At 38.8% G+C, this 12,503-nt stretch overlaps 1 protein-coding gene across 3 annotated transcripts in view; it reads right to left on the bottom strand.

Moving 5' to 3' along the window:
- CFAP299 (cilia and flagella associated protein 299) overlaps positions 1-12,503 on the bottom strand; it is a 731,227-nt gene that overhangs the window by 711,686 nt on the left and 7,038 nt on the right. For all 3 annotated transcript variants that reach the window (XM_024993415.2, XM_005208154.5, NM_001076389.2), the window contains exon 2: positions 3,512-3,642. In XM_024993415.2, coding sequence (XP_024849183.1) covers positions 3,512-3,642 — 131 coding nt within the window. The remainder of the gene's footprint in view (positions 1-3,511; positions 3,643-12,503) is intronic.

Raw genomic sequence — 12,503 nt, 5'->3', positions numbered from 1 at the left:
GCAAGGGACTAGGCACAGATTAAGACAAAGAGGTAGAGAGGATGATTTGTGAAGAAGGCAAGTTTATCATGAATTGAGGCAAACTGAATGTGTGTCCATCTTCATACCCTTGTCTTCCTCATTGACTCCTACTTGCCCTTTAAAAGTAAATTCAGCTGACATGCCTTAAGAAGAGCCTTCCCTGTTCACATTCAAATCTTGACTTAGTACTACTTCAGGGTGTTGCTGTGAGACCTATGATAGCATATGTTACCTTCTGTTGTAACTGCCTTCCTAAGTTGAGATATAATTCACAAACCACAATATTCAAACTTCCAAGGTCCACAATTCAATGGTTCTTAATACAGTTACAAAGCTGTACAGCCATCACCAATATCTAATTCCAGAACATTCTATCACCCCAGAAAAACACCCCATACCCACTGGCAATCATTCTTCTTTCACTCTTCCTTCCAGATCTTGACAAAGACAACCACAAATCTACTTTTGTCCTTATGGATCTACCAATTGTGGACACTTTACATAAATGGGACTATATAATTTATAAACTTTTTTACCTGCCTCCTTTGCTAAATCTAATATTTTCAAAGTTTATTCATGTCATAGCAGAGAAGAATATTTCACTCCTTTTTAAGACTGAATAATATTCCATTGTTATCTATGTATATTACATTTTTTTATCCATTCATCTGTTGATGGACATTTGGATTGCTTCCCCTTTTTTTTTCCCTTTTTTCCCTCTTTTGTCCATGCCATGCAGCATGTGAGATCTTAGTTCCCTGACCAGGGATTGAACCCATACCCCCTTCACTGAAAGCTCAGAGTTTTAACCACTAAACCACCAGGAAAGTCCCGGAGTTTCTGCCCTTTTCTGGCTGCTATGAATAATCCTGCTATGAACATTGGTGTATAAGTTTTTCAGTGGACCTAAGTGTTCAATTGATGCTTTTGAGCTGTGGTGTTGGAAAGGACTCTTGTGAGTCCCTTGGACTGCAAGGAGATCAAACCAGTCCATTCTGAAGGAGATCAGCCCTGGGATTTCTTTGGAAGGAATGATGCTAAAGCTGAAACTCCAGTACTTTGGCCACCTCATGCGAAGAGTTGACTCATTGGAAAAGACTCTGATGCTGGGAGGGATTGGGGGCAGGAGGAGAAGGGGACGACAGAGGATGAGATGGCTGGATGGCATCACTGACTCGATGGACATGAGTTTGAGTGAACTCCGGGAGTTGGTAATGGACAGGGAGGCCTGGCGTGCTGCAATTCATGGGGTCGCAAAGAGTCGGACACAACTGAGCAACTGAACTGAACTGAAGTGTTCAATTCCCTTGGATATACACTTAGGAGTGGGATTACTGGGTCATATGGTAACTATTTGAAGAACCACCAAACTATTTCCCAATGTATACTCCCACCAGCAACATCACTGTGTTTTCTTTATCCAGCCCTCAGTTTTCTGGAGGGCAGGGACTAATAACTCTTCTATAACAGCCCCCGTACCTAGCATAACACCTAGGGCAGCACAGTTGTCTATGAGTATTTGTGAAGCGAACAACTAAGGAATTTGTTTCAACCTTGTGCTTTCTTCCAGCAAAATACTCTCTCCCAATATCTTTAACCGGCCACTTTTATCCATGAAACTATTCTAAGAAAGTGACATACTCTTGCTGCTGATGAGTGCTCTATGATTGCTGGAGAATAGGGTTGTGATCTGCATGGGGCTGCTTGCCCACACATTAGAGAAGCTAACTAAGATAATCTCATCATAGAATCATGTGTTTTCAAGTCGGTACCAGTTGGCAGGCAGGCAGATGTTCACACATATTTTCAAAGTGATCCTCAGCATAATAGGTACAGGACATGTTTGGTGTCCAGACTCTGCTGGCACTGCTGCCAATAACACGACAATGGACCTGGGCAGAGAAGGGAACAAAGGAACTCCCACATGGGGCAAGAGGAAACATGTGGGGCCCATCCCGTATGTGGGTGGCCTTTCCCTTCTCCAGGGCGTCTTCCCAACCCAGGGATCGAACCCAGGTCTCCCACATTGCAGGCGGATTCTTTACCAGCTAAGCCACAAGGGAAGCCCAAGAGTACTGGAGTGGGTAGCCTTCTCCAGCAGATCTTCCTGACCCAGGAATCGAACAGGGGTCTCCTGCACTGCAGGCGGATTCTTTACCAACTGAGCTATCACAGAAGCCCCAAATGAGTGTGGAAGCAGATTCATTCTCAGAGTCTCCAGAAAAGAACTCAGTCTAGCCAACACCACGATTTCAACTTTGTGATACAGAGTGCAGAGAATCCATCCAAGCCACTGTACTCTGATTTCTGACCTATAGGACGATGAAGAAATACATTAGTGTAGTGTTCAGCCACTCAGTTTGTGGCAGTGTGTTATGACAGCAATAGAAGACTAATATATTACTGAATGTCAGCATATTAAATTCCAATATTCTATGGTTCTGAAGTACAAGAACCACTACTTCAATGGAAAGATCCATTAAAACTGCACATTTCCAGAACGGATTCACAGTCCACTACCAAATGTTACTTTGATAGCAAATCCATGGGAGATTTCTACTCGTAATTACTGGGTATTTTTTTAAATGTTACCTAAGAATAATGTGGGCTTCCCTGGTGGCTCAGTGGTAAAACTTCGCCTGCCAATGCAAGAGATATGGGTTCAATGCCTGGGTCGGGAAGATACAGTATTCTTTTTTTTTTAATTTATTTGTTTTTTAAGGATAATTGCTTTACAGAATTTTGTTGTTTTCTGTCAAACATCAACAAGAATCAACCATAGTTAGGGAAATCCTATGGACAGGGGAGCCTGGCAGGTTACGTCTATAGGGTCAGAAAGAGTCAGGCATGACTTAATGACTAAACAACAGCAAGAATAATATACCAATTTCGAAGTAATTATCTTCTCCAGCATTTACAACTTAAGCGTTAACTTTTAAAAAGAAAATAGGTAATTACTTATCAAGTCTTTTTCAAATTGTCTTACTTGTTTATTCACTTTAGATGTACCTCTCTTTCCTAATACATTTAATGTATTTTATTAAATTCACATTTCATATAACCAGGTATGAGTCACATTAACAAAAGCCAGTGATCGCTAACAGAATCCAGTGAATCAGTATTTACAAAAACGTGAGAATGTAAATGAAGCCAAAGATTAACAGGCCTCAAAAGTACAAAGGCAAAAATCACTCGTAGTTTTTGTGTAAAGCCAATTATATAGAATTGTGTTTTAATAGGACTTTATTGGTATGATGACCATATTTCAGTATCGATATTTTTTAAATTAGTAGCTCACAGTTGCCTGTGGCTTTCTTGCAACCATATCACAGTTCCTCCAATCCCTGATCTGCACAACACATGCTTAGAATATTCCAAGTTCTACCGGTTCCAACCAGTGCTTCTAAATTACCACAATGCCAACAAAACTGGATTTTTTTCACAGACTCTACGATGTAATATAAAATCAGTTTGGAACATGGACACTTACTTTTTCTGAGTTCTTTCAGCCAACCTTGCAATCTCTATAGCTGCCTTCCTTGCTTCAAAATCTTCTCTTTTCACCACCTCTCCAGTACCTCGGTAGCCTAGCTCCACCAACTGGCGGGCCAGACCTTCATCCTGAAAAGAAGATAGATGTTAGGTTTGTGGATGAATGAGACGTTTTATCAATGTATACGGAATAACTGTTTCAAATGAAAAAGCAAATGTGTTATTTGAAAAGTTGGAATTCTTTCCAACAGTAATTTTATAAACATCTGATTTGTTATCCCTTTCCCAGAGACGTAAGATGGGACAAAAAAATGATAATAACATCATGCATTAAATTTTCTCTAAGGGACTGGAAGACAAAAGTCTGTTATGTTTTTAATCAATTTATGAGAAGAGCTGTAGATAATTAATAAAGTATCCTTAAAACAATAAAACTTAGAGACAATAGTATTTATACAAGACAATAGTATTTACACAAAAAAGACTTTATAAAAAGCAACTGCACAAAAAAGAAAACTGGATTGCTTTCAGAAAGTTCAATACTTCAGAGAGCTACTTCCTTGAAGTCAATTAACTGATGACACGGGGCATTATAACTTCAAATACAAAGCACAGAGCAGATGAATTTCCTATTTGAGTAGAAGGATATTGTTTCCATATAATGTCGGTACCAATAAAAACAGAGAAGTAGAAACCCAAGATGACCACAAAAAGCTTCAAACTGAAAAGAAAAAAAAAAAAAATATATATATATATATATATTTCCCTACAATTCTCTGGACCTTTTATATTTCAGTTATTTTAAAAATTGTCACACACATTTCTGTTACTTGCATAGCATATTCAAAAGAGACAAGCATCTCCCCATTGAAGAGGTGATATTTTACCAGAAGTTACTGATATAAAGGCTTAAGTATTACTTGTCTGTGCATGCACGCTAAGTCGCTTCAGTTGTGTCTGAATCTGTGTGACCTTATTGACACTAGCCCACCAGGCTCCTCTGTCCATGGAATTTTCCCAGCAAGAATACTGGAGTGGGTAGTCATGCCCTCCTCTAGGGGATCTTCTGGAGCCAGGGACCAAACCCATGTCTCTTACATCTCCTGTAGTAACAGGTGGGCTCTTTACCACTAGTGCCACCTAGGAAACCCCTAAGTATTATATAACAACATGTATATTAACATTTTATATTATCCCTTATATTACCATCTTAATTAAACAGAAAATGTCTGTAATATCGTGAAAATAGCATTTATTTTATTGTTACAGACCCTCACTTAATACATCACTGCTGAATGCAAGAACTGTCTCAGTTCAGTTCAGTTCAGTTCAGTTGCTCAGTCATATCCGACTCTTTGCGACCCCATAAACTGCAGCACGCCAGGCCTCCCTGTCTATCACCAACTCCCAGAGTCCACCCAAACCCATGTCCATTGAGTTGGTGATGCCATCCAACCATCTCAACCTCTGTCATCCCATTCTCCTCCTGCCCTCAATCTTTCCCAGCATCAGGGTCTTTTCAAATGAGTCAGCTCTTCCCATCAGGTGGCCAAAGTATTAGAGTTTCAGCTTTAGCATCAGTCCTACCAATGAACACCCAGGACTGATCTCCTTTAGGATGGACTGGTTGGATCTCCTTGCAGTCCAAGGGACTCTCAAGGGCCTTCTCCAACACCACAGCTCAAAAGCATCAATTCTTAGGAGCTCAGCTTTCTTTATAGTCCAACATGACCATACATGACCACTGGAAAAACCATAGGCTTAACTAGACGGACCTTTGTTGGCAAAGTAATGTCTCTGCTTTTGAATATGCTGTCTAGGTTGGTCATAACTTTCCTTCCAAGGAGTAAGCATCTTTTAATCTCATGGCTGCAGTCACCATCTGCAGTGATTTTGGAGCCCAGAAAAATAAAGTCAGCCACTGTTTCCACTGTTTCCCCATCTATTTGCCATGAAGTGATGGGACCAGGTGCCATGGTCTTAGTTTTCTGAATGTTGAGCTTTAAGCCAGCTTTTTCACTCTCCTCTTTCACTTTCATCAAGAGGCTCTTTAGTTCTTTTTCACTTTTTGTCTAGCAGAATTAAAATGAGAAAACTTAATTCATGGTTAATAATCTATTCAACCCACAGTGGCTATTTTAAAGTTCAAACTACTCAAACAAAATAAAAAATTCAGATACTATCAACGTGGAAAACCTGACTACCTTGCTTTGCTAAACACTAAAAGCAAATACTGAAACCTGTGTAGCAATATGGGTACATTTGCCAAGTGAAGACAATGCAAAGCAGCAGGGCTTGCCAGGGCTCTTTCTTGACTTGTTCCCCTGCTCACTTTACTCTCTATCCCAGGCTACTTTCCTCTGAACCACAAAACTGAGCAAATGCCTCCACCTAGTGGAGTCAACATTTAATAGAAAAGGGATGTGGATTTTGAGTTTGATTTAGAAAAAAATGAGATGACTTGAGTATAAATTTTCTTAAATACATTACTAAAAATGAGCTCAGAGGAAGAATTTATAGCTGAGCTCTGTGAAACTGTGGGGTTCTTCTAGCAGCAAAACATAAGTTGCCTGTGGTCAACAAAGCATTTTATATAATAAAGACCATTAAAAAGTTGCTGTATTGACTAGTTCTTCTTTTTCTTATACCTCTTTCTGCTCTATACCACAGTGTGCTACGGAACTAACCAGCCAGGTATAAGGAAACATGGTTCATCACATATAATTCATCAGTGATTGAATTAAACCCAACCCAACTGCACTATTAACTTTGCATATGGAGTGAATTATTGTTGTGTACCCTACCAGAGCCACACTGAATTATTTGGATAGTTCTGTGCTCATTGACACAAAAATGTTGTTATTCAGTCACTAAATCATGTCTGACTCTTTATGACCCCACGGACTGGAGCATGCCAGGCTTCTCTGTCCTTCACTATCTCCTGGAGCTTACTCAAACTCATGTCCATTGAGTCGGTGATGCCATCCAACCATCTCCTCGGTCATCTCCTTCTCCTTCTACGTTAAATCTTACCCAGCATCAGGGTCTTTTCCAATGAGCCAGCTCTTCGCATCAGGTGGCCAGAGTACTGGAGCTTCAGCTTCAGCATCAGTCCTTCCGATGAATATTCAGTGTTGATTTCCTTTAGGATTTACTGGTTCGATCTCTCTCCTTGAGAGTCCAAGGGACTCTCAAGAGTCTTCTCCAGCACCACAGTTCAAAGGCATCAATTCTTTGGTAATCAGCCTTCTTTGTATTTAACAAATGACAAGATCAAGCAGAAAGTTGAAGTTGTTTCCCCACTTAACCATTACCATGTTCTAACTGGTGGAGTCACAAGTCATCTCTCTAATGGTTAATCATCTTTAAATAACTTATCTTTAAAGAAACAGAAATAAAATAGTTTTATTCATTCACATATTCATTCATTCATTTGCATTTCTCATGATTTTCATTATTTTGTGTAGATCCAACTTTCTTACAGATACACGATTTTCCTTCTACCTCAAAAACGTCAACAATTCTTGTAGGAAAGGTCTGCTAAGGGATTTCCCTGGTGGCCCAGTGGCTGAGACGCCACGCTCCCACTGCAGGGAGCCCAGGTTCGATCACTGGTCAGGGAACGAGACCCCACATCCTGCAACTTAGGTGATCACATGCCACAACTTGCTGAGTTCATACGTCCTTGTGTCGCAGTTAAGACCTGGCACAGCCAAATAAATAAAATAAATATTTTTTTAACAGGCCTGCTAACAACAAGTTATCTTGGCTTTTTTAACTAAAGAAATATTTATTTCACCTTAATTTTTTCTTCAAGTTTTACTGAGATATAATTGACATACAGCACTATATAAGTTCAAGGTGTACAGTATAATGATTTGATTTATATACATCATGAAATGATTACTGTAGTAAGTTTAGTTCACATCTATCTCATACAGATACCAAATTAAAGAAATAGAAAAATATATATATTTCCCCCCTTGGGATGAGATCTCTTGGATTTACTCTCAACACATTTCAAAAATGATATAAAGCAGCATTAATTGTATTTGTCATATTGTACATTATATCCCTAGTACTTATTCATCTTGTAATTGCAAGTCTGTACCTTTGCACTGGCCTTCATTTAATTCCCCCTCCCTCCACCCTCCTCGATCTCTGGTAACCACAAATCTGCTCTCTTTTTCTAAAAGTGTGTTTGTTTGTTCGTTTTAAAGTACATTGAACAAACTACAACACTGTTAGTTCCAGTTACACAGCAAGGAGATTTCATATTCCTATCAAACAATAACCATGATATCTAATTAACAAATATCTCACCATACAAAGATATTACATAGTTATTGACTCTATTCCCCACACTGTACCTTTCATACCCACAACTCACGCAATTCTGTGCACCTGGAAGTCTTTATCTCTTAATATCCCTCATCTATTTCTCTCCTCCCTCTAATTCATTCCCGTTTGGCAATCGCCTGTTTCTTCTCTGTATCTATGACTCTACTTATGTTTTGTTAAATATAGCTGTTCATTTGTTTTGATTTTCTAGATTCTACATATAAGTGAGATCAAGGAGTATTTGTCTTTGTCTGTCTGATTTATTTCATTTAGCATAATGCCCTCTAGGTCCATCCACGTTGGCAGAAATGGCAAGATTTCATTCTTTTCTATGGCTAAGTAATATTCTATTGTAACCACATCTTCTTTATTCATTCATCTGTTGATGGCACTTAGGTGTTTCCATATCTTGGCTAATACAAATAATAGTGCAATGAACATAGGGGTGCCTATGTCTTTTTGAATTAATATTTTCATTTTCTTTGGAGTAGAACTGCTGGATCATATGGTAGCTCCAGTTTTAAATTCTCGAGGACTGTAGCAATTTACACGCTCTTCAACAGTGCATGAAGTTTCCCTTTTCTCAACATCCTCATCAATATTTGTTATTTGTTGTCTTTGATAACAGCCATTCTGAAATTTGTGAGGTGTTACCTTGTGGTTTTGATTTGCATTTCCCTGATGACTAGCCAGGCTTCAGCAATACATGAACTTCCAGATGTTCAAGCTGGTTTTAGAAAAGGCAGAGGAACCAGAGATCAAATTGCCAACATACGCTGGATCATGAAAAAAGCAAGAGAGTTCCAGAAAAACATCTATTTCTGCTTTACTGACTACGCCAAAGCTTTCAACTGCGTGGATCACAATAAACTGTGGAAAATTCTGAAAGAGATGGGAATACCAGACCTCCTGATCTGCCTCTTGAGAAACCTGTATGCAGGTCAGGAAGCAATAGTTAGAACTGGACATGGAACAACAGACTGGTTCCAAATAGGAAAAGGAATACATCAAGGCTGTATATTGTCACCCTGCTTATTTAACTTATATGCAGAGTACATCCTGAGAAATGCTGAGCTGGATGAAGCACAAACTGGAATCAAGATTGCCGGGAGAAACATCAATAACCTCAGATATGCACTTGACACTACCCTTATAGCATAAAGTGAAGAAGAACTAAAGAGCTTCTTGATGAAAGTGAAAGTGGAGAGTGAAAAAGTTGGCTTAAAGCTCAACATTCAGAAAACTAAGATGATGGCATCCGTTCCATCACTTCATGGCAAATAGATGTGGAAACAGTGGCTGACTTTATTTTGGGGGGCTCCAAAATCACTGCAGATGGTGATTGCAGCCATGAAACTAAAAGACGCTTACTCCTTGGAAAGAAAGTTATGACCAACCTAGACGGCATATTAAAAAGCAGAGACATTACTTTGCCAACAAAGGTCCGTCTAGTCAAGGCTATGGTTTTTCCGGTAGTCATGTATGAATGTGAGAGCTGGACTATAAAGAAAGCTGAGCTCCTAAGAATTGATGCTTTTGAGCTGTGGTGTTGGAGAAGACTCTTGAGAATCTCTTGGACTGCAAGGAGATCTAACCAGTCCATCCTAAAGGAGATCAGTCCTGAATATTCATTGGAAGGAATGATCCTGAAGCTGAAATTCCAATACTTTGGCCACCTGATGTGAAGAGCTGACTCATTTGAAAAGACCCTGATGCTGGGAAAGATTGAGGGCAGGAGGAGAATGGGATGACAGAGGTTGAGATGGTTGGATGGCATCACCGATTCAATGGACGTGAGTTCAGGTAAACTCCTGGAGTTGGTGATAGACAGGGAGGCTTGGCGTGCTGCGGTTCATGGGGTCGCAAAGAGTTGGACACAACTGAGCGACTGAACTGAACTGAACTGAACTGATGACTAGTGACACTGAGCAACTTTTCATACATCTGCTGGCCATTTGTGTATCTTCTGTGGAAAAATGTCTATTCTGATTACCTCTCATTTCTTTGATCATCTTGTTTGGGTTTTTCTGATGTAGAATTGTATGAGTTCTTTGTATATTTTGGGTATTAACCGCTTCTCAAATGTATCATCTGCAAATATCTTCTCCCATTTACTAAGCAGCCTTTTGTTTTGTTGATAGTTTCTTTTTCTATGCAAAAGCCTTTTAATGTGATGTAGTACCATTTGTCTATTTTTGATTTTGTTTTCCTTGCCTGGGCAGATATATCCAGAAATGTATTTCCCACACCAGTGTAAAAGAATGTACAGGCTATGCTTTCTTCTAGAAGTTTCATAGTTTCAAGTCTTGCATTTAAGTCTTTAATCCATTTTGAATTTATTTTTGTACACAGTATAAGAAAGTACTCCAGTTTGACCTTTTTGCACACAGCTGTCCAGTTTTCCCAAAAGCATTTATTGAAGAGGCTGTCTTTTCCCATTGTATATTCTTGTCTTCTTTGTCATAGATTAATTGCCCACTAAAGTCTGGGTTCATTTCTGGTCTCACTCTTCTGTTCTATTGATCTGTGTCTGCTTTTGTGCCAATACTATATTATTTTGATTACCAGAGCCTTGCAGTATAATTTTAAATCCAGTTCTTTCTATATTAAGGTTGCTTTAGATATTTGACATCTCCTGTGTTTCCATAAAATTTTAGAATTTGTGCTAGTTCTATGAAAAATCCCACTGGTATTTTAATAGGGATTGCACTGAATCTGTAGATTGTCTTGGGTAGTAGAGTCATTTTAACAATACTAATTCCTCCAACCAATGAGCACTGTATATCTTTCCATCTGTTTGTGTTGTCTTTGGTTTCATCAGTGTCTTATGGTTTTCCAAGTACAGGTAATCTATCTCCTTAGTTAAATTCATTCTTAAGTATTCTGTTCTGTTTGATGCAGTTACAAACAGGATTGTTTTTTCAGTTTCCCTTTCAGATAGTTCACTGTTAGCATATGGAAAAGCAACAGGTTTCTGCATATTAATTTTGCATACTGCAACTTTACTTAATCTTATGATGAGTTCTCATAATTTTTTGATGGTGTATGAGAATTTATTGGGGCTTCCCTGGTAGCTCAGATGATAAAGAATCCACCTGCAGTGCTTCTTTGGTGGCTCAAACAGTAAAGAATCTGCCTGCAATGCAGAAGACCTAGGTTCGATCCCTGGGTTGGGAAGATCCCCTGGAGAAGGAAATGGCAACCCACTCCAGTTTTCTTGCCTAGAGAATTCCATGCACAGAGAAACCTGGAAAGCTACAGTCCATGGGGTCTCAAAGAGTTGGACATGACTGAGGATTTATTATGTATAGTATCATATCACCTGGAAAGAGTGGTGGTTTTACTTCTTCCTCTCCAATTTGTATTCTTTTTCTTTCTTTTTCTTCTCTAATCACTATGACTAGGATTTACAATACTTTGTTGAACAAAAGTGGCAAGTGTGGGCATCCTTCTCTTATTCTTGACCTTAGATAAAATGCTTTCAACTTTCTACTGTTAAGTATGATGACAGCTGTGGGTTTGTCATATATAGCCTTTATTTTTTTGATGTATGTTTCCTTTATACCCACTTTGTTGAGAGTCTTTATCAGAAATGGATACTGAATACTGTTAAAAGCTTTTTACTACATCTATTGAAATGATCATATCATTTTCATTCAGCGATTTGTTAATAATGTCATATTAATAAATTGTTGAATGAAATTTGATTAGTGACTATTAATCCACTTTGATTGATTAGTGAGTATTGAGCCATCCTTGTATCTCTAGAATAAATCCCATTTGACCATGGCGTATGATCCTTTTAATGTATTATTGAATTCAGTTTGCTAACATTTTGTTGAGGATTTTTGTCCCACTCTTTGCGACCCCATGAGTCGCAGCACGCCAGGCCTCCCTGTTCATCACCAATTCCCAGAGTTCACTCACACTCACATCCATCGAGTCAGTGATGCCATCCAGCCATCTCATCCTCTGTCGTCCCCTTTTCCTCCTGCCTGCAATCCCTCCCAGCATCAGAGTCTTTTCCAATGAGTCAACTCTTTGCATGAGGTGGCCAAAGTACTGGTGTTTCAGCATCAGTCCTTCCAAAGAAATCCCAGGGCTGATCTCCTTCAGAATGGACTGGTTGGATCTCCTTTTTCTAGTTCCTTTAAGTGCAAGTTTAGGTTGCTTATTTGGGATTTTTCTTGTTTCCTAAAAAGCTTCTTTCATTATACACTTCCCTATTAGAACTGCTTTTGCTTTCATCCCCTAGATTTTGGATTGTTGGTCTTCTCTTTTATCTTTTTCAGGAACTTGTTGTTTTCTCTTTGATTTCTTCAGTTATTTCACTTAATTTTTGAAAGACATTTTTGCTGGATTAGTGTTACAGGTTGACTTTTTAACCTTTCAGCACTTTAGAGAATGTTATCCCATTATACCATGGCTTGTATTACTTCTGATGAGAAGTGCTATCTTTCCTGTTTGAGTCCATCTTTGCATTCCTATGATAAACCATACTACTTAAGAGTAGTATTTAGCAGTCTCTGATCTATTGTTTCTTATTATATTCCTAGATTCATTTCTCACTCAGTAAGTAAAATTAGTCTTTAGCTTTCCATTTTGTGCTATCCTTTTATGGATTGATGTCAGGGCTATACAAATCCTAT

This window comes from Bos taurus, chromosome 6 (genome assembly GCF_002263795.3).
Source record: "Bos taurus isolate L1 Dominette 01449 registration number 42190680 breed Hereford chromosome 6, ARS-UCD2.0, whole genome shotgun sequence".
Lineage (NCBI taxonomy): Eukaryota > Metazoa > Chordata > Mammalia > Artiodactyla > Bovidae > Bos > Bos taurus.
The sequence above is the reverse complement of the archived record's forward strand: the minus strand, read 5'-3'. Positions and strand labels throughout refer to the sequence as shown.